The sequence below is a fragment of the Amblyomma mixtum genome, chromosome 4, assembly GCF_055824585.1.
Source record: "Amblyomma mixtum isolate Tamu chromosome 4, ASM5582458v1, whole genome shotgun sequence".
Lineage (NCBI taxonomy): Eukaryota > Metazoa > Arthropoda > Arachnida > Ixodida > Ixodidae > Amblyomma > Amblyomma mixtum.
This window is the reverse complement of record NC_143015.1, coordinates 135,093,831-135,116,642: the sequence shown is the minus strand read 5'-3', so window position 1 is coordinate 135,116,642 and position 22,812 is coordinate 135,093,831. Positions and strand designations below refer to the sequence as shown.

The window sequence follows — 22,812 nt, the reverse complement described above, 5'->3', positions numbered from 1 at the left end:
CTTTCTAACTGGGCATGCTTAAAGCCCTTAGGGGGTTTAGTTAGCATAGTTTTGGCGTTTTCTATACCGTACGTATGTTGAGTTCACCGCGCAGCTTTATACCTCATTGCGTTACACATATATTCCAACCGTGCATGCACTCACAGGGTGCTTAATCGTTTGTTTATTCCTCTCAAGACCCGTAATTCCGTCAGCACTGCTCGCAACTACGGCGTGGAGCCAGGCCCCATCGACGCCGCCATGAAATGTCAAGGTGATCTCGCGCGCTTTTTTGCGCGCGCTTGAAAAAAGTAATAAAATAAACAAAAACTACGCATAAAAACAAGGCGGGCCGACCGGCTTGCGAAGCCGACTGGAAAAGCGACGGGTGTACGTAATACCGGCTCTCGGGGGCATGCGCGGAAGGTACGTCGATTTCGCATACCTGTTCTTTCTTTTTGTTGTTGTTTTCGAAACTTTGCAAAAGCAAGAAACGCACGAACGCGTGCGTCGTTCGCTCTCCCGGGCCTCCCACTGTCTGAAAGCAGTGCCGTTCGTTGGTGCTTTTGTTGTTGTTGTTGTTGTTGGGGTTTGTAGTTGTTGCACGTTCTTAGACGTAGTATGCCTTCGCGCTGGTGGTGCGCTGGAAAGATCTGAGCTTAGCGAGGAAGTTGCATATTATGCACGGCTTAATCGATTAAAAAAAGTTTCCGCTGTCGGCGACACGGGTGCGCGCTCAAGGGCTCCAGAGAGCCCACGTTTTTTGTGGAGAACAGATCTGGGAAAAGAAAAAAGGGAAGGAATAAAAATATACTGACACGTGGGTGCGTTCTGCGCGATTGTTTGCCCGCACTGAGAAGTTACAAGGACGACGGACAAAGAAACGCACGACTAGGGGCGTGTTTGCTCAATGTGCGTGCGTGTGTGCGTCCCGCGCATGCGCAGAATAATAAGGCTCAGGGAGCAAATGGAAAAGCGTTTTGGTCACGTGTTCCTCCTTTGTCGCGGCGTTGTGACTCTGCCTTGCCTTAATAGAAATACGCGACTCTGTGGAGATGTCAGTCTCAGTTATTTTCTACGCTTTTCTTGGATGGATCGAGTGCTTTGTTTGTTCAGTGCGTCCTCCAAATCGCATGAGTGAAGCATTTGTGTCCTCTAGGTTTGGTTTGGTTTATTGGGGTTTAACGTCCCAAAGCGACTGAGGCTATGAGAGACGCCGTAGTGAAGGGCTCCGGAAATTTCGACCACCTGGGGTTCTTTAACGTGCACTGACATCGTACAGCACACGGGCCTCTAGAATTTCGCCTTCAAGAAATTCAGCCGCCGCGGCCGGGATCGAACCCGCGTATTTCGGGCCAGCAGCCGAACGCCGTAACCACTAAGCCACCGCGGCGGGGCTGCCCTCTAGAGGTTAGGGTTAACTTGACAGCTTTTTTTTTGCAGACCGCTCTGCTACAGTGTGTTGAATTGCGCTGTTTAGTAAGCTATTAGTTTAGCTTACTAATCGAGGCGTTAGTAAGTTACGTGTGACATTTATTTGCACTACTAACTACCAGGGCGACATGTACAAGTCACTCCAATTTTAAACGGAACAAAGTTTTAGCACTGAATTAATGATGACTACATAATTAAGCTCGCCAAGCAGACTTTCCCCTGTTTTCCTCCTAGATTTCCCATTTGGCGTATAATATCCAAACACAACTTTCAACTTCAGTACAGAAATAACCAAAAAAATTCGCCTTTTGGTAGCCGCCGCGGTGGCTCAGTGGTTACGGTGCTCGGCTGCTGACCCGAATTAAAGACACGGGTTCGATCCCGGCCGCGGCGGTCGCATTTCTATGGAGGCGAAATTCTAGAGGCCCATGCAGTGTGCGATGTCAGTCCACGTTAAAGAACCCCAAATGTGGTCGAAATTATTCGGAGCCCTCCACTACGGCCTGAGTCGCTTTGGGATGTTAAAACCCTTTAAAACCAAATCGGTGCAAACTGGTTGTTCCCTTTAATATTGCGGGGACCTGTACATCGGCCCAGGCACATTGGGCAACACTGTTTTTGTTGGAAAAGCGTGAACGATGCCCTTAGACGGTCATCAAATCAAATACCTTTAAAAATTTCGAACCGTTACGTTTGTGCACTATCAGTAGAGTGTCCGTGGACTGCCTGAAAGCTGTCTGTAAGGATTAGTTGTAAATATATATATATATATATATATATATATATATATATATATATATATATATATATATATATATATATATGTTGCGAAAGCGTGTATATATATAAGGGATAACAAAATCTTCAAGGCAACTGATTAAAAATATAATAAGTTGGGGAAGTCACATTGAAAAACTTAACAGATTTATTCACAAAATGAACAAGGGAGGGGAAAACCTCAGGTTGCTTGAGCCAACTTTTCGACAAGAGGACTTTTCTTCGTCCCCCAGACGAAGAAAAGTCCTCTTGTCGAAACGTTGGCTCAAGCAGCCTGAGGTTTTCCCCTCCCTTGTTCATTTTTTGATCGCCAAGGACCATCTACCACACCCCCTCTCTACCATGGACTCTTAGTAGAGAGATTCCTCGTGCTCCATTTCTCTTCCGATGGAGGTGGTGATTGCTACGACTTCACCGCATTGTGAAATTCTTATAGCGGATCTCAACAGCGATTGCACTCGGAGGCAGTCATCGCGGGAGCATCAGGGCGTTCCAGAGAGGACGAAAGAAAAATGAAAAGTAGCTTGAAGTGAAAGCCAACTAAAGGTAAAAAATGGGTGGATCGCTGGCTGATAGTCCACTTATTTGCATATCAGAACGACCCGTTGCCCCGGCTAACACCCTTCTTTTTCTTTTTTTTGCAGCACCCATTTCCGCTCGACGCAGTGGTTCAGTGGATGTATGCCGTTTGAGTACGAGGTCGCGGGGTCGATTCCCGGTCGTATTAATGCGATAGCACTGAAGTCCACATTCCGTAAAAATGGCGGCGTGTGTCACTGAATTCGCAGATTGGTCGAGAAATGTCACGTAACCTTGAGACGTCATCACTACCCGGAACTGCTGGGAAAATCCGGTTAGAACCAGTTCTTGGCTTCGGCTACACCAAAGTAGCAACAATGGGGATCTCTAATGCTACTGAACTACACTGTTAAGATGCATTAAGTGTCCTCCAAGTCTTTTTTCACGTAGTCCAAATCCAAGAAAGGGCTTGCGTACTGAAATGTCGTAGCACGTTTAACAAGAAGGGCGACCCAATTTTCCGGTTCGTTTTTGTTTCCCGATGGCGGTGTGCACGGTCTTAAGATCGACCAAATTTGCGAATATATGGCCCAAAGCGCTTTATACCAATATCCCTCAAGACGAAAGTATACAACAGCTGTATCTTACCGGTACTCACCTATGAGGCAGAAACGTGGAGGCTAACAAAGAGGGTTCAGCTTAAGTTAAGGACAACGCAGCGAGCTATGGAAAGGAAAGTGATAGGTGTAGCGTTAAGAGATCGGAAGCAGGCGGAGTGGGTGAGGGAACAAATATGGGTTAATGACATCCTAGTTGAAATCAAGAGGACGAAGTGGGCTTGGGCAGGGCATGCAATGCGAAGATAGGATAACCGCTGGTCCTTAAGGATAACGGAGTGGATTCCAAGAGAAGGCAAGCGTAGCAGGGGGCGGCAGAAAGTTAGGTGGGTGGATGAGATTAAGAAGTTTGCGGGGATACGGTGGCCGCAACTGGCAAATGACAGTGTTAATTGGAGAGACATGGGAGAGGACTTTGCCCTGCAGTGGGCGTAGTCAGGCTGATGATATATATATATATATATATATATATATATATATACAGGGTGTCCCAGCTAAATGTAACCAAGCTTTTAAAAAAGGCGAAGTGTCCTAGTCCAGTGAAACCAACTCAGGGTTGTTCATAGTCGTGTGGCCTAGTCTTGAGTATTTTTTTCGTTCTTCAAAGTTAATTAATTCGTTCAGTTTAATTAGCTAAATTTTTAATTATTAACTTCAGGAAGAAAGTGTCAATGCAAAAGTTTTAGATCACCTCGAAAAACCGCTAGTAGTACTGTTTCCGTCAAGTTACGATTTACGTAGCTTCATTTATTGGCCTTAAAAGAAACTTGTCACGTGACCAGCTGGTCGCTCACTTCTCTGCCCCAATGTGCACCCAAAGTCTCATCGAGGAGAGGACTTCAGAAAAAATGGATTTTATTCTTTAAGGCGCGTTTTGGGGCGTTGAAGTGGCACAGTTGTCATGTGGAAGCTTTTTCTTATTGTGCGGGTTATGGTTAAAGGCCGATGAAAAAACTACTTTACGTGAATATTACTTTGCTGCAAATGTCTCAGTAAGCTGTTTCTCAAAGCGATCTACATCTTTTCTATTGACACTTTGTTCCTCAAGTTAATAATTAAAAAGTTAGTTAATTAAGCTTAACTAATTAGTCAACCTTGAAGAACGAAAAAAATACTGGAGACTAGGTCACGCGACTCTAAACAACCCTCATTTGGTTTCAGACGGCTAGGACACCCCGTGTTTTTTAAAAGCTTGGTTACATTTAGCTGGGACACCCTGTATATATACATACACATGTATATATAGCAAACAAGGAAGGGGAATGAGGGGCTCGTTGTAAATATGACAGAAGCCAACAGCAACAGAAACCAAGGGGCACAGGGGATTTTTTTTTTAATTAATTTATTTATTTTGTGGTGTTGATCAATTTAGAATATTACTGAATATGTCATCGCTTAAAGCTAATTGATTAGAAAAGCAGAAGAAAAAACAACCACATGCCGCCGGTGGGATCCGAACCCACGACCTCCGAATTACGCGTCCGGTGCTCTACCTCTGAGCTACGGCGACGGCTGTCAAACCTTCTGCTTTCGGGGGTATTTATGTTTACAAGTAACCTAACATTGAGAGTGTTCATCAGCGCCACCCACGTTCATAAGCGGCGGATCCCACCGACGGCATGTGGTTGTTTTTTCTGCTTTTCTAATCAATTAGCTTTAAGCAATGACATATTCAGTAATATTCTAAATTGATCAACACCACAAAATAAATAAATTAATTAAAAAAATCCCCTGTGCCCCTTGGTTTCTGTGGCTGTTGGCTTCTGTCATATATATATATATATATATCGAAGAACCGTGTTTCGCCAAGAGCGTCTGTTTCTGTGGTTGTGACGCCAGATGAGCGTAAATAAAACGGCCACAACTCACGTGTGCTCACAGAACAGTAACGCCTGTGCGACGTCGTCTACTGCGACTACGCGTGACTTGTGGAGGTTTTGTGTAACCTCCTATGACGTCATGACCCGCGAGAATCGAATTTAAACCGCTGTCAAAAACTTTCTAATAAATGAGTTAAAGCATGCAGTACACGTTTTCCCCAGTTCAGTTGTTCCTGACGCCCTGCGAGCTGTCACGAGGAGACATAAATAAAATATAACCTGGAAACTTTGTGATCCTTCCCCTTTGATTAAGAAGAGGTGATCAAACTCAGCGCTCTACTACGGCCTGGCCCATTCATAGCGCCCTACTGTGTTGCTTCAGAAGTCGTCAACCATTTCCGCTGGCGCGGCGTGTTTGCACTGCATTGTTTCAGTTGAACAAAGAAGCGGTCTTGTGAGTCATCATTATCTTTCTAGCTTCCTCCTCCGCAGTTTAAACAGCGAGCGTACCCAAGATCCGTAATCAGCTGCAACAGTGCTGTTTGAAAGCGTCCCCAAGATAGCCTTGCCTTGAAGAAGCTCATCTCGCAGTCATTAGTATGTAGCTCCGGGAAGCTTCAGTGGCTGCCGCTTTCCTCACGCCGCTGGGGCGATTGCCACGACGCCTTGGGAGTCCTGGCAAGATTTCTTCACGAGCACTAACGTTGTGGGTGCTTAGCGGCATTCCTCAAGTCACGACGATGAAACGCAAAGCGCTACTCGGAAGGTGTGCGACAGCCATGACAGCAAGGCTTAGAAATCACGCCCCAGGGGGCGCTAATGCGCATGCGGAAGCAGTGTACAAAATATTAAACACGTTCTGGTGGACTGTGAAGTTATATATCCAGGTATGAAAGAGGGTATGGTGAGCCTTCCAGTAGCTCTGGGTTTTAGGGATAGTGAAAGCAAAATAAACACTTCAGCCGTAGAAATGAGCAAGAGAAGACTACAGCACTAGCGGCGTAAAAGCAGACAAAAATTTTAAAAATTGGTTGGTTTATGGTTGGTTTATCGGGTTTAACGTCCCAAAGCGACTCAGGCTATGAGGGACGCCGTAGTGAAGGATTCCGGAAATTTCGACCACCTGGGGTTGTTTAACGTGCACTGACATCGCACAGTACACGGACCTCCAGAATTTCGCCTCCATCGAAATTCGGCCGCCGCGGCCAGGATTGAACCCGCGTCTTTCCAGTCAGCAGCCGAGCACCATAACCACTGCTCCACCGCGGCGGCAAATTTAGAAAATTGGAAAACTTTAACATCCTTCTACAGAAATATTGAAGGTAGTGGTCCATTCTTCTGATATGTAGCAAAACCTTTCTTTTAAAGTGCTTCCCTAGATCGCATCGAACAGTTAAGACTGCCATAGAAGGCCAATGGGGAACGCTTTTGACGATAGCGAAAACGTTAACAGAAAAAAAAAAATCAAGACTGCCTCGGGTGACCTTCGGATATATTAATTGTTATAGTGAAATCTTTCATTATATGAAAAAATTGAGTTTATAAAAGGTTTCCTCGCTCAAAAATGCTTTTGTCCAGAATTGCTGGGTACGTAATGGATAGAGCAGTCACTTTAATGTACTAGGCAAAGTTGCACTCGCCATAACCCTGATTCAAAGGGGATGCTAATAGTTTATCAATCCATGGCATCACAGAAATAGCTTGGGATATACGTTACTGCTGACCACGCCACTCTACTTGATGCAGCGATGTCTCAAAACGGGACAAATGTTGGATAAGGACTTCTGTTGTCGTCTGCTACTCCACGTTGACATGGTAATCGAGCAATTCGGTGCTTAAATTTGCTAGGCACGGCGGATCCAGCCACCGCACCGATTCAAGGGCGATTCCGATTGAGAACCGATCCATCCATCAAGCATTACAAGAAGACACGGTAGAAGTTACACCTTTTACACAACGGCAACTGTCGCCGCGATGGTACAAGGGGGTCGCTAAATACTTCTACAACATAGATTGGCCCAACCTCCAAAGGATCTTCAGCGTCCATTTAAAGCGGTGCTCAGCGGCTGACGCAATTTGCCTGCGTTCATGGCTCGCTTCACTCACAGGCACTGTGTGACATAGCCGGGAGCTACGGCTCCGTTGTGAACTTGCATGCAAGCTTACCGGCGAGTATCTGGAGCAGTCCGGTGGCGATGATGTTGCTGTTGGAGCGCTTCCAGCAGCCGGCGATGCCCGTGAAGAAAGACAGGAAGGCGAAGAAGAAGGAGATGATGAACAGCGCCACCACGGAGCGGGCCATGTCTGCGGGGAGAGACAGGACACGAGATAAGACACACGTACGCATACTTGTGACGTCACGGACACAATTAGTTATAGCCTCCGTGGGGCTGGTAGTGGTCGGTGGTGGATGCAAACGTGATTGCATGCACTCAAGGTTTCTCGTAAAGATCTTTGCGGTTTACGAGTTACGAGACAAACATCCTTTAACGTGTTCCTTTTTGCAAGTCTCTTTTTGAGCAAATAGCGATGCAACTCTATAGCAGAGTTGCATAGCTACTATACGCTGCGTTATCGCCAAGGTAGCGACTTGTAGACTGGGGCACGCACACATAATGACCAAGTAGCGTTGGCACGAAGCGACAGATGGAGAAATCGTGGAGAGAAGATTGTAAAAGTCAAATTCAAATTCACTATAGCCTTGCAATTATGAAAATATATAATAGCAAGGACGGTCAGTTTGAACAGAGTGGTTACAAGGTAAAAAAAAAACTTAGTCATAAACGATCTTGGCCAGCGCCCAGTTTCAGAGGAGACGCTATGAACATTCACCCGTACCCTAGCAAAAATGCTATACACAGAGCAGACCCGAGAAGAATCGCACGAGAATACACGGCACGTAGTACTTTGCGTAAATAACCCATTAATTTTTCTTCAACAAAAAGGGCGTCTTACTAAACACCCCGCACGAACGGCACCGTATGACTCACTGACTACAGTTCGTGTTTGTGGTTACACCGTTTCCCTTATACTTCGCATGCAGAATCTCGCCATCCATTCTCTTGCAGCTACGTCGTTAACGAGTGTTGTTGTCGAGGGAACCGTGAGAAAGGCGGCAAGTCCGGGGTGCGGCCGCGAAAATCGCCGTGGGTGTATGTATACCACGCAGTTCTACACCAGTTCTGCCGGAGCGATCTAAGGCGTCGATCTCTCAGCGGCCGTCGAGTCACGCCGAGCCAATTTGCTTTTCTCGAGACAGACGCCGTCGGCCTTCGCCTTCGATTATTACGGCGGCGGCGGTGTATGGATGGTGGCTATAGGCTATATGCTAGGCGGGATTGCTCCCCCATTGACCTCGCATTACGTCGCCTGTGCTGGTGCGAACACCTAGCGGTGTTGTTACAAACCAAGAGATCTCACGCTGGTTAGCTGATACATACCGGGTGTTTCAGTGAACACTTTCGAAAATTCTCATAAGTAGAATTTTCTTGGTAAAGATATGGCTTTTGCAGCATAGTATTACCAATGTTGGCGGACACCAGAAAACCGGTAAATCATATTAGGTAGTAAACTGGTTCACTAATTTTTAATAATTAACTTCTTAACTATTACAGTTAGGCGCCTAGTTGCAATTAGGTCGTTAGTAATAGCCGGTCGTTAGTAATAGCCATATCAGTTTTTAGAATTTCGAAAATGCGATTATCCTCGGCGCTGTGGCTCGACAAAATTTGGCTTTTTCGACTAGTTACGTGCACTGGAGGGGATGCTTTGCCTGCATGCTTTCGATAGCGCATGTATTTTTCGTACAATGCAGCCAGACTTTGTCGAGCCACAGCGGTGAGGGTAATTGCGTTTTCGAAATTCTAAAAACTGATATGGCTATTACTAACGACCTAATCGCAACTAGGCGCCTAACTGTAATAGTTAAAAAGTTAATTATTAAAAATTAGTGAACCAGTTTACACCTGATATGATTTACCGGTTTTCTGGTGTCCGCCAACATTGGTAATACTATGCCTCAAAAGGCATATCTTTACCAAGAAAATTCTACTTATGAGAATTTTTGAAAGTGTTCGCTGAAACACCCGGTATATGAGTTCTGTACAGTGCGACCATATATAAATAGCACGCTATAAGCACACGTAAGAATATAAATGGCTAAAAGATAAGACGTCGAAGCTCAGTAAAAACTTTGAGATCACTGCTGCGACCTGCATTGGAGCAATGCGAAAGCAAAACGTCCACATGTTATATCGACGTCCGTGGCTGTTTCGACGTCCATGTACTATATCGACGTCCACGGCTGTTTTGACGCCCAAGTTTAATTTTAGCGTATTAGTGACTAATTACAACTCACCAACAAAATTTTCCCGCAGCGAAATCTCATCACAAGAGAGGACCACACAGGGCTAGCGCTAAACTTCATCTAAAATGACACATAAATACCAGCGCAAAACAGCAGGACACCTGCCGTGTGTCCTGCTGTTTTGCGCTGGTATTTGTGTTATGGATCACCAACTAGCCCGCACCCTAACCCTATCTGAGATGAAGTTTAGCGCTAGTCCTGTGTGGTCCTCCCTTGTGTTCGTCTTGGGTGCGCTACAGTTCTTTTCTTACGACATGCACCATCTAGCCCAACAAAAAGTTCTTCTAAAATCTCATCACGCACTATCTAACACAATCAAGCTTTTGAACATTTATCTTTATTGGAGGACACAATCGTGCGGACAAGTTTTGATGACATGGCATAGTCATATGATGCTTTCGCATTAATTAATGGATGTTATCATGACTAACAGGCTTGGGATGTTGCATTGCATGCATATACACACGCATTATCACTTTAGTTACGTTGCAGGCAACTTTTAACTAAGCGAATTCTGGAAGTTGTGTTTAGGCATCTCGAGCCTTATTACTTACAAGCCATACATGACTAATGATGAATTGGTTTATAGTTTATTGGGGTTTAACGTCCCAAAGCGACTGAGGCTATGAGAGACGCCGTAGTGAAGGGCTCCGGAAATTTCGACCACCTGGGGTTCTTTAACGTGCACTGACATCGCACAGACCTCTAGCATTTCGCCTCCATCGAAACGCGAGCGCCGTGGCCGTGATAATGATGATATAATGATAATGGTGACGTGATGGCATTAGCCATACAAGGCTAATACCATCACGTTGCCTTAAGTAAATTGTGGCCTTAACTGTTGCTGCGCGACTAACCACTACTATCAGACTTGTAAGCAGCGGGGTGGTCCAGTGGTTTGAGCATCCGCCTCACAGGCGACAGGTTCGGGGTTCGATACCCGGTGCCCCCGGGTGTTTTCCCCTGGCCTGATGCTCGGCTTCTCTGGCGTGAAATTCTTGGGGAATGGGCCTTTGACCCCACTTTGCGTAAAAAAAAAAAATGCCATGTGTCACGGCACCCTTTGGCTAAAGCTGCCCTTAAGCCATAAAAATTAATCGTCATCATCACTACTCACACTATTATTAATAATAGGAACGAGTAAACTGGGAACACTCCCAGCTATTCTAACTCTGCTGTCGTCGTTCTCTAGTAAGATTAACGAGAAAGGCACGAAATAGTTGAGTAATGACCTAATCGTTGTGATATCAACGCAAGCAAATGTAACAAATTTTCCTGTTTGTTTCTTTTTGTTTCCCCCCCCCCCCCCCCCCCCCCCCCCCCCCCAGGTAGCATTCCCTGTGCGATTATAAAAGTCGTAGTGTCCTGCTCTGCTTGTTTTCTCTCGCGGTTTTGCATAAGCATAATATTGGTCAAATATTCTTGAACCCCGTTAAAGGACGAACCCCGGACCAGCATGAATTTTCCGTTAACTACGAAGTTTCTGCGGAAGCTGTATAGGTTTCCTTTGTAGTCGTATGGCTGCGCTTGGGCGGATGCCAGTGAGTAATTACTCCCTTATTACAAGCATAATACCCTACAGGAAGTAGCAAGTTCTTAACTCCGCGGTTCCCAAGTTTCAAAGACGCCGTGCAGGCTGTACTTAGTTGGTTACCGTCAGAGCAGCGCCGTATAATACGTCGCTAGCTGGCGCAAAACTCGAGGCGATCAGGAACTCAGTTTCGATGAACAGCTCACAGCCAGAATGCATGCCCAACAGGTTCATCGCAGAAGGAGAAACTTACGCGATCCTGCAGACGGCACTATTGCGGAAGAATGAATGGAAATTAATTCTATTCCGCAAAATTGCTCAGGGAAATTGGGTGGGCGGAATAATATCCGCTTTAAGGTGGGTTCTCACGACTGACCAGTGGCCCGCGTACCGCCACGGACCAGTCGTCAGGTGGCCTACGATTTCCGCTCCGTGAGGTCCGCACCTCGATCGTATACGGAAAAGACCGCGCGAAAGTGTAATCCGCTTATCGGCACTCCTCCATCCTTCGCCTTTGCATTGGTATTTCGCCGTTCTACGTTCACCAACATCACGGGCCAAACGTGAACCTGAAGGAGCGAAGGTGGGACGTCACCTGACATTCTTCCGTCGTGCGAATCCACTTTTACCGGATCTTAACTAAGCCCAGCCACTCGTTAGCACTTGCGAGCGTAATTGAACGGGCTAGTCGGAAAACAGGGCAACATTTAATACAAGGACCAAAAGAAAAAAAAAACGAACTCCGTCAACCCTGTCAAAGTTGCGCAGCTCCCTAACCCCTTAACCGTAATCAGCGCATAATCAGTTGGCCAACATTCGCAGATTTATTTGTTTTTTTATTCGTGAAGAGCGACGACCATGAAAGAGACTGGAATGCCGGGCTGCAACAACATGAAACAGGAGCAAGCCCGAGGAGGCTGGCATTATCTCCATAATTTAGGGGTCATCCGTGCGTAAACGTAGGCGTGGTTGAAGATCGCGCTCGCAGAGAACGCCCGCAACTGCGAGATAATTAACCGGTTGAGCGTTAATGACTCATCAGAGAATGGTCTACTCGCATTCATTGTTTCGTTGGCGAGCACGACCGCGTTTGCACATTACACTTCCCCTAGGGATTATGCTATAGCGAGGAGCTGGGTGTAGTAATAGGGTGGTATTGTTTTGAGGCTACTCTTTGCTAGACCGGTTCCCACGGGGCGTCGCTATAAGCTTGGACTTTTCGGTTTTTATGTTTTGAAAATTAGATGGACTTTTTTTCGCTTTTTATATCAGAACGCAGCTTTCGGAGTTTTTTTTTTTTTTTTCTTCTGCGGCGAGCATTATTTCTCATCGAGGAAGTACCGGCTCCTTTCGGCGTTGTTTAGTGTGTTAACGCGCAGACGCGAAAGAAATGCAAAGAAAGAGCGTTGCTTTCACCGCGAGCTCCACCTCGTAATTTAGGAAGAAATCACATGCACGTGACTTTAGTCCTGTGGTATTAAAAAACAAAAGCAAAAAAGGCGCATAGCTTACTCTGGACCTTCGCAGTTGAAAACGTATTGGTTCTGGTACTGCGCTTGGACCTGGGACCACCAGCTGTTCAGAACAGACTCCCTATAAACTAAGCTAAACTAAAACTAAGCGCACCGCGACTTGACGAGACCGTGATACTAGGAAAAAGCAGAAATGAACACGCGCGGCTGGCTTTGGAAGCTTTCCACATAAAGGAAAACGCTGGAGACTGTATCAGTGACACGTCCGTGGCTCTGTACGTAGCCGAAATCAATTTTTTGCGTTCGCGTCTGCGTTAACAGCCCTTGGCATGACTATTGTTGTTAAAGATTGCATTTGAGCATGCGTGGCCAGCTGTAGAAGTATGCGTTCCCGGAAGAAGTAAACAGTTGTTAGTGCGCTTGTGTGTGTCTCTGTGCCTTTTCTTCGTGGTTCGTCCCGTGGTGGCGCAACCTACACCTTCACAACATCATGTACCAACTAGGCCCAACCCAAGTTTTATTTAAGCTAATCAAGCCGGCCAGCAGGAAACAGAACACCCCCGGATAGGAGTAAATGGCTCGCCGCGTAGCGAATTTCCGAAAAGGTGGTTAGATGCTCCCCAGGACAGGGGTATCTGGTCTACTCCTCTCTTTGAAGAGGTATTTTCGGAGCGCTAGAAGGAGTAAAGCTTTACCAGGAGCTAATTTCAGAGTGAATGTTCCGCTCACAAAGGAGTTAGCATGGCACTTAACAGAAATATTATATACACCTTTGCAGCTGACTACGTGGTACATTTCAGGAGTATGTGCCTGTTCCTTTTAAGTAGCTTTTACGGGAAATTTTTTGGAGCAATTTCTCTTACTATAAGGTGACATTTATGATGCCCAGACGAGTATATTTCATTTGACGAGGAAACTCATTTTAAATGCAGTACTCCTATGGAAGCCTCATTTCAGAGGTGTGTGTTCCGGAATAAATGCATGCGTCAGTGAAATTACAGCGACTGATTTCAAACTCGAGTCCAGAACGATGTCTGTCCAACGTTTCCTCTAAATACATTCAACTGCCTCTTCACGTCTCAGCAGTCTTCCAACGTGGGCAGCATCATTCGAAAACACTTCCTTTCTTTGATTCTTTTTACAGGTTTCGGTTCTCGCTAAACGTGACAGCCAGCGCTTTTCAGCCATCTTCTGTCTAGAAAGCACGTGCGATGTTCCGGGCCCGATACATCACCGTCCGCCAAAGCGAAACGCTGCCCTCTAACGACGCTGATTTCCCACGCTTCAAGCGACAACTCGACGCACACAGCCTAGAGAACCGTCGCAGCGGCACTTTCGCGCGCAGTGCTGCGTTCGGCATGGCCACCGCATTACGCCCAGACGTATACAGCCGCCACCGTGACGACAGAGACGAAAGTGCCACTGTCTGACTACACATAAAGAAACCACGGGACGTCCAGGACAGACAAGAAGCCATTTCGTCGTCTGCAATGCTCGCCGTTTCCACTTCCGGCATCCGCGCTACAAAACCTTTCTTCCTCCCTTGAACGACCATTAGCGAAGCCTTTGAAAGGACCCCGTCGATTGGACATGGTGGAAGCGGCAGTGGCGACATGCAGTGGAGAAACCGAGGACGGCGCCGTTCCTCTGTGCACGACGAAAGCGTCGCGAATAGTGGCTGATGGTGGTGCCGGACAAATGACGTCACAGAAGGAGGCTACGCGCGGCGTTGTGTAAGCTGGTTTGAGGCGTTCTTTTCAAGTGTCAAGGCGCTCCTCATAGCGACGTGCGCATTCCTCGCACTTGAAAGGGTTTAATGGAAGCGGTGCCGTGCAAGCAAAGATGCTCAGAGAGTGGTCGAAGAAAGTGCGCTCACACCTGCGGCTGCTGCTGATGATGATGATGAGTGTAGATAAACACGAAGTGTTATTTGCTGTCCACCTGGCCTATGAATGTGGCATTTCGTGCCATCTTAAGACAACAAACCAGGGAACTTTGGCCGCACCAGTGACGAAAACTGATCAGGGAACCAACCTATGTTTCGAAATCTATGTTTGGTCAGATTCGGAAGGTAAAGCTACTGGCACGCCACTTGCGGCGTTCAGCGAAAATGTTCAACGTTAGGGAGACCTCGAATACTATGAAGGAACAATTAACAGGGTTCCACCAAATCTCAACTCTGCCGTTCATTAGAGAAGCCGCCATGTGGTAACTTCCACAAACTGGCTGCGGGTGGGGTTGAATTCATGGCTGGAACCATTACAGAGAGAGACAGAAAAAGAAACTTTTAATGCATAAAATGATTGGGCGGGCCCTCATTCCAGCAGCCCATTGGCTTTTGCCGCCGATCTTGGTCGGTTCAGCAGCGAAAGCTTGTCTTCCGAATGTGAGCTGGATCCCAGTCCTCAGTTGTTGGGTTATTGATTCTTTCTATCGGTGGGTTTTTCCGGCATGCCCATACCGTATGGTATAAGTTAGCCACTTCACAGCAGAAGGCGCAATGCGGATCGTATGAATTTGGAAATGTATAGCTGAATTTGACAGGGTTTATAAAAGTATTCGATTGCAATTTCCTTAAAATGACCCCTTGCTCCCTGTTTAGATTTCTGTGCGGTTCGGCGTATACTTTCTTCGTTAATCTCAAATGTTGGAGTAAATCCCTATAGGTTAATAGTGGTTCAGAATAATTATGTTCCTGTGAATGTTAGGGGACCCGGGGTAATAGCTCGCGGGCAGAGGCGTGAGCGCCTTCGTTTCAAACATCCACAGAGTGCCCAAGAGTCCATATGACTGTGGATTTAAAGCCTGTATCTTCTTTAGTTCTGAGTATTATGTTGACGTGTTTACCAATCTTTCCTCTTGTATAGCTACGACATGCATTCTGGAAGTCCGCAATTTCACACGGGGCCTTCCTGGAAACCATCACAAAAGCTATCGCTGCTTCCTCAGCCTGGGCGATTCCCTGGCACCGAATTGATGCCCCATTAACTAGTTTCCCTTGCGCATCCGTGCATGCTATTATTGTTGATATCCCGTTGACCGGTCCTGCCGCGTCCACTTAAATTAAATTGCCTCTTCTATCGCACCCCATGTTCTCCTGATGGCGTTCGCCCTATAGCCTTTCTTCTTTGCTTATGATATTCGGGGTGCATATTTATTTAAAGGAAAAAACCGTCGACGATGACGATGCGGCTGACCTAGAGGACATTGGATATCCTGGTCTGAAACGCCCCTAACAAGTGCGGCACGCAGTTAAGTTCACGCAGTTTTTTCCTCAACACATCTTACACATACGGAAGCTTATCGTCTGCCCTCAATGCTTAGAACGGAAAGGTCGGAAGACACGATGAAATGGTGCACCCCGAATACGCGCCCGAGTTGTTACGGTGGTGGTGGGGGCGGTTTTCATCCATTACCCCCGAGCCGAGTAGATGGGCTCTGGCCTTAAAAAGCTCGCCTCTCGTCACGGTCAGTGCCTCTGGAATTGACCGCGAGAACCGCGGTTGCAATAAGTGCAGGGCGTATACCACGAGCAAAATTAGAGCGACATACTACCGCAGAAGACCACCGCTGTCATCAGACTGTCTTCGTCAAGCTTGTCGACACGAATTGGGAAAGGAAAATCCGCTGCGCGAAAATGTCGAGAGACGCATCATCTCTCGACACCCTTAACCCTCCACGCGAACCACCGCACAGGGAAACAAACACACGACCTCTGTAGGCGGTGTCAACGGCATGCCTTACAGTCGCGCCCAGGCCTAGTTTGTAGACTCGTCACACTACGCTCCAAGCAACGTACGCCAGTGCATCCACCGCGACATCCATGAATATCAAGCGGGCACAGCGCGTGTCACGCACTTTTCCTGCATCTTTTACCTCTTTCTCCAAGAGAGGGCGCTCATCTCTCCAGCGGTTCTTCGGTGCGTGTAATCTATTTACAGGGCCACGACCAGAGGCGCGCCTTCGTCGCTTCCTGCCGCCTTCCGTACGTACTACATTATACGGGGGGCATATGATGGCCTCCTCTGTTATGTTAGTTCCTTTCATTTCTTTTTCTTTCTCTCTCTATTCCTGCGAATAAAAAACGAAACTATAAAGGAGCGTAGATTGAGGAAAAGGACGACCGACAGAAAGAAGCTTCACCCGATCCCCCCCCCCCCCCCCCTCTCCCTTCTTGCAAGGAGAAAGAGGGGTCGGCTGCTCGCGCTTTTCCCGACGTTCCGGGCCAACGATGATGGCCGGGACACGGTTCGACGATTCAATCTTGGCCACACACTGCGCACGCGCACGTGCCGGCAGCGGACTGCTTCGAGACCAGAATCGAGGCTCCGTTCGTGAAAAACGGAGAGAAAAAAAGAGAGGGGAAAGAAAAATGGCAGACATACGCGCGGCTGCATTATTGGGACTCGATTCGGGGCCGAGAGCCGCTAGGCCTAATATATGTGTTTTAGAAGAGGTTAACGTTTTACGATGTCCCTAGTTCATCGCGTTGGAGGGAAAACGAGTAAGCGAAGCTAAGCAAGAGAGGGGGAGAGAATGAAGGAAATGGAGAAGGAAAAAGAGAAGGAGGAAGAAAGAAAGGCCGTTACACACGACGACGACGCAACCTTCAGTGACCCGCCGTTGACCTTCTAGTCCTAAAAAGGAGGCGCAGATCCGTTTTCCTGAGCTCAGGCGCGCTTTCAATAAGCGCTGCTGCTGCTGCTACTTCAGCCTGGGTACATCGTTTGGTCCCCGCTGTATGCGTACTCGGCTTGTATGTGTGTGTGTGTGGGGGGGGGGGGGGGGGGGTAGCTGCAAGTCTCTCTCGAGCGGAAAAGCAGGCATGCGTGCGTGCATTTCCTGGCGATGTTGTCGTCTCCGCTAATAACCTCCTCGACGACGACGATATAGCGCTGGCGCTGCTGAACTCGCCGCGTGCTTGGGCTGGCGCGGCGTTTATAGTATCGCTAGTACCGGCCGTGCCGGAGTCGTGTCTCTTGCTCTTAGGAGAGAACGCGCGCAGCAACGGAGAAGCTATATCGCGCGTATTTGCTCAGAGGCAGTGGCTGGGCTTGTACCGTTACAACCCGCTGCTTAGCTGTTATACCCGAGAACCGTGGAGGAGTATACGAGGAGGACACAAAGACACATCTCGCGGCAATTTTGGCCGGCGGTGATGCCCGGGAAGGGAAACGGAGTTTGTTGTTGACCTATTTTTTCTTGTACATATAGTATACTATTTCCTTGCGGAGGTTGTTTTCTCTCTCTCTACCCTTCAGTATCTAGAGTGGAGAGAAGCAGTGTATGCGCCAGCTTGCGCGAAACCAACAGGCCCGCCTGGCCGCGAATGCCAGTGCTTCTGTGGCTGCATGTCCGTGAGCTATGTCCACAGCCGTTGGTGGTGGGTGAGGAGTCTCGAGATTGGAACATGGAAGCTGTGCACTGCTTATTCCGTGGCGTTGTTTATTGTGCGTCGTTCTATCCCCCCCCCCCCCCCCCCCCCCCCCTGCCTCGTTCTCTTCCATTGTGTACTCTCCAGGCACCGTTCCGCCATCTTTGTCACCGCTGCAGCGGCCAGCACTTTGGTGTGTCGTCGTCTATGTATTCTTCCAGCGTCGTCTGCTTATTCTTTCTTCGCCGCTTGTTTATTCTTTGTTTATCGTCTGCTTATACTTTGATGCTGTCTACTCTTTATTCGCCTTTTGTTTATCATTTGGTGTTTGTTTATACGTTCCTCGTCGTCTGCTTGTACTTTAACGCTTCCTGTGTGTTCTTTGCCGTCTGCGTATTCTTTACTCGCCGTGTGCTTATTATTTGGCGTCGTCTGCGTATTCTTCCTTTGCCGTCTGCCGCCTGTTTATCATTGCGTCGTCATCTGCTTCACCCCTTCGTTGTCTACCACAAGAGTGAGTGCATGGTGTTAAGCACGCGGGGCGCCCTGGGCGGGAGGCGGCTAATGGGAAAATGAGGCCAAACTGCGCGAGGTCACAGTGTCGGCGTATGCTCGGTGGCTGTCGGTTATGCGTGTGTGTGTGTGTGTCACGTCTGCGTTTGCTTGAGCCCGTTGGCGAAAGTGGGAGCGCACTTACGGAGACATTGGATAAAGCGGCTGCAAGAATGCGGACGTCGTCAGCGAAGCAGCGACGCCTATCAGCGTGATTTTTCACCCAGGGGTCGTCTTCTTGTATTTTTAAAGCGCGCGGACACCAGGGGGAATCCAGGGAGCTAATTGCGCTACTGTAAAGTGTTGGGCTTGCACTTTCCATCTTGCCCGAGCGAGTTAAGCGCGAAAGCACTACCTTTACGCTTAATTTATTTAATTAAAATGAGTATTTGTAAGCACCTACCCAGTACGAAGTGGCTCGTTTTTGTTTAAAGGGGCAGTAAAGGGGAATTAAATTTGACCATATATTATTGGTTGATTACCACGGTCTAACGGCAAAGAGACTAGTCTGGTGAAAAAAGAAGCTTTTACAGGCTAAAAAAAGAAGAAAAAAATGACTGACGGGTTACGCCACCACAAGCCATTTTAAGAAGTCAACTGCCATGACATCAAGTGCAATCCCCCCCGGTTCTCACAGGTATAGGTCATACGATTACCCTTCAGATCACAGAGTCCCTAATGCAGTAAAAGCCGTCGTTAATGTCACAAGTTCACACAGGGTTAACGAGGAAGAGGAAAAGATATTTCATTTTTAGCTGCAAATATCTCAACCACAAAATACTCGTTTGCTGCCGAACGGACATCTGCACAGTCACAGAACGGAAACAATAGAACTTTACTACGAACAAATGTTTGGGTAGAGTTGTAGTGCCTTTTTAGAGATCAAAATCTACAGGGAGTATTCACAGACGTCATAGCGGCCGCAAATTGGTTGTTTATGGAGCACGACAAAAGGTCGCCGCGAAAGTCTAATAGGCTTATATCGCCACCTGCTCGGGCTGGCACTGCTGAAGCTGCTGGACTGCTGAATACCCTGCCACAAAATGGCGCCCATGACGTCACGTCACGATCGCCACGTAAATACTCTATAAGGATATACGTCACGTAATGATGTGCACCCAGATAACAAGTGGACTAGGGCGGGGCATGTAATATGAAGGCATGGTCGTTTAAAGTAACGGACATGGATACCAAGAGATGGTAAGCGAAGCAGGGGGAGGCAGAAAGTTGAGTGGGCGGATGAGATTAAGAAATTTGCGGGGATACGGTGGCCGCAGCTGACACAGGAGAGGGTTAATCGGGGAGACATGGGAGAGGTCTTTGTCCTACAGTGGGCGTCGTCAAGCTAATGATGCTGATGATTATGTATACGTCACTGTTCACGTGACATCACGGGCGCCATTTTGTGGTACATCGCGTAGCTTCAGCAGTGCAAGCTGTAGCAGGTGGCACGATAAGCCTATCAAACATTCTCGGCGGATCCTCGCCGTTCTCCACGAGCAACAATATGGCGGCCGCTATGCCCTCTGTGAATACTTGCGAGCACTAAGCTCGGCTTGAGCGCCTAAAGTAAAACTCTAAAGCAACCAACTCATCACGAAGTAACTGTTTTCTTTGTTTTTTTCATCGCCCTGTTGACGTTGGCACTGTCCTTGCCGGCACCCTTTGTCTGAGCATGGCAGAGACACGAACGCGAGGCCGTGTAGGCAGCCAAACTCACGAAGTGGGTCTTTGTCTGCGGCTGTCGCCGTTTGTGATGTCGAAATAAATAAACCGCCGCTATTGACGACAGTAGGACGCTCTGCGCGGTGACATATTGTGACGCATCGGGGCCAGCCGTTGCCATCACTCGCGCTGCCTCCGAAGGCCAGTTCGGCACATTGTCTCTAAAGTTGTCGTGCTTTGTCGCGTGGTACAGTTTGCTCCCATATAAAAGGGAACACTCAGGTGAAGCTCAAAATCTAAATTGCTTTTGCTTCTTGATTCAATAAGGACAGCGGAATCGTTCATGAGAACACTCTCTAAAGTTGTCGTGCTTTGTCGCGTAGTAGTCTACCTCCATGTCAAAGGGAACACTCAGGTGAAGCTCCAAATCTAAACTGTTTTTGCTTCTCGGTTCAACAAGATCAGCGGAATCGTTCATGAGAACACTACTGCTAACGACAGATTGTATCGTTCGCACATGTAACCGCGAACTGCGCTTAATTCTAACAAAGTTTTTGGTGGCCTTCGAGTTCAGGTTACCAACAGTTTACTCTGTATAAAGAAAAGTAACTGGGATATCGTTTGATTCAAGTCCAACCTTCTGGGACATCACTTTTAATAGTGGAATATTGTGCATAACTGTGGAATATTGCAGGATACTGGTGTGGACATACTGATAGGAACTGTTTAGCATTCCGAAGCGCAGCAAACTCTTGCTTTTATAGTTTGTCCAACGCTCTCACTAAGTAGTTAAAGGGAAACTGCATAGGTTTGAGAACTAGCTTAAAAGGGCCGAATATGTGAAATTTGCAGGTAAAGCATGCGCAGTCATCTTGGGCTAGTATTTGAAATACAGACGTAATCGCCGATTAAAATCGCGACACCCTTCAAGCTTCTCTGCAGCGCACAATGTCAAGTGGGGGGGGGGGGGGGGGTGCGCATGATGACGTCATAGAAGGCATCAGTACATTGCCAACGCATAAACGCCTGCTTTGAAGAAAAAAAAACCAACGCCACCGAAGGGAAATCCTGCCGCGAGTTATTTGGCAGCGTCCAACGAGGCACGGCAGGGTGTGGATGACGGGAGCCGTAATTTGAAATCATACCTTCCGTGACGTCACACTGAACTTCCCCGCACCCCTCTGGTGCATTGAGGAGAAGCGCAAAATTTAATCGTCGATTACGCTACCATTTTAAATGCTTGTGCAAAAACACGGCATGCTTTACCTACAGTCTATATAGACTTGAATCCTCGAATATCGCGAAATTCTCAAAAAGTGGCGCAGTTGCCCTTTAAGACTACCACAGGAAACCAATGACAATAAATTGCAAGAAAGTACAATTGTCTCCAGAGAGGATCTACGGATATACTGATTGTTTTGATGCTATCATACGATAAGCAAAAAAACTGCGGCCATAAAGAACTGCCCGTTGAAAAATAAGCCCGTTCAGATATTCTGGGCGTAGCGACAAGTGACCATTGGTACTCACGGAGGCGCTCCCAGCGCTGTTCGGAGAAGCCGTCCGACTCCTCGTTCTCGGGGATGTAGTAGTTGACGTTGACGCAGTCCGTCTGCACTGGCGACATGAACGTCTCCACTGCGAGGAAAGGAAAAGAACAAAGGAATAAACGTCACACGTCTCACCGTGGCCAGTTAGTTCAGTTTCGTCACATCCGATGCTAACAGAATACCTCTAGCAGTGATGAGACGCTTATTCCCTTCAAATGAACCCGGCTTTAAAACTTTGGCCAATAAGTCACATTCAGCCCGTAATGTAAAACAAGCGTCGCAGAACTACTCGAGGTCTAAACACAACGAGTCAAAGTGCCCAGACATAGCGTTTTTTCTCAAAACGTCTTTGCTATGAGGTCAAGCTTTCTTCTTCTACGATCGCTAAACAGCTTACCGATTGCTTCAGAGGCTGACACATCATTTCTCGAATACTCCAAGCTATACGTTTAACGTAACGTTGTCGGTTGTAATCGATTTATCGTCTCAGTTCTCACCCCTGGGGTCAGGACAAAGTGGTCGACAAAAAAGTTGTACACGCGACTGAAGACAGCTCAGTGAGCGCCTGAAAACGACAGGGGTAACGTTTAGTACTTATTTTTAGTACGTATTTTTATGCTGGTCTTCGCAATCTTTCTTTTCCCTTTGTCCGCACTTTTTTTTTTTTGCGAATGAATGCTCGCACCTTAAGTAACACATTTCAAGGCGCAACTGCGGTTCAGTGATATGAAATGTGGACGTTATTTCATCTTGGGTACAAATAATGAGCAATCGGGGACTAAAGTTTTTAGCGCGCCCGATCTATAGGCGCTATGTTTGTGAGCATTGACATCAAATCAAATCAAATCTTTATTTCAGCACCGCAAAAATGCCGAGGGTCGTGGACAAAAAGCCTCTTTATGGGCTTGACTAGGCCCACGGCCCTTTTCTACATGGCAGCACGGCATACAGCAAGAGAAAATTGTTCCAAGTTAGTTGTACACAGCTCTCAGAGGAAGACAAATGAAAGTTCACAGAAGGTAAGCGACTTTGTACAGTTATTAGGAATATAAATAAATATAAATACAGGCATGTATGAAACAAATCTACATCATTTCACTGCCACAGAATAAAGTAACGTGAGTTTCACTTTCACCTCCACAAGTTTGGTCTGGAT

General features: G+C 47.2%; 1 protein-coding gene across 1 annotated transcript in view; it reads right to left on the bottom strand.

Moving 5' to 3' along the window:
- Positions 1-22,812, bottom strand: part of LOC149348314 (transmembrane protein 114) — a 123,058-nt gene that overhangs the window by 15,780 nt on the left and 84,466 nt on the right. Inside the window, exons 2-3 of the mRNA XM_089588061.1 lie at positions 21,637-21,744; positions 7,313-7,450 (exon numbers count right to left, since the gene is read on the bottom strand). Of these exons, the coding sequence (XP_089444187.1) occupies positions 7,313-7,450; positions 21,637-21,744 (246 nt within the window). The remainder of the gene's footprint in view (positions 1-7,312; positions 7,451-21,636; positions 21,745-22,812) is intronic.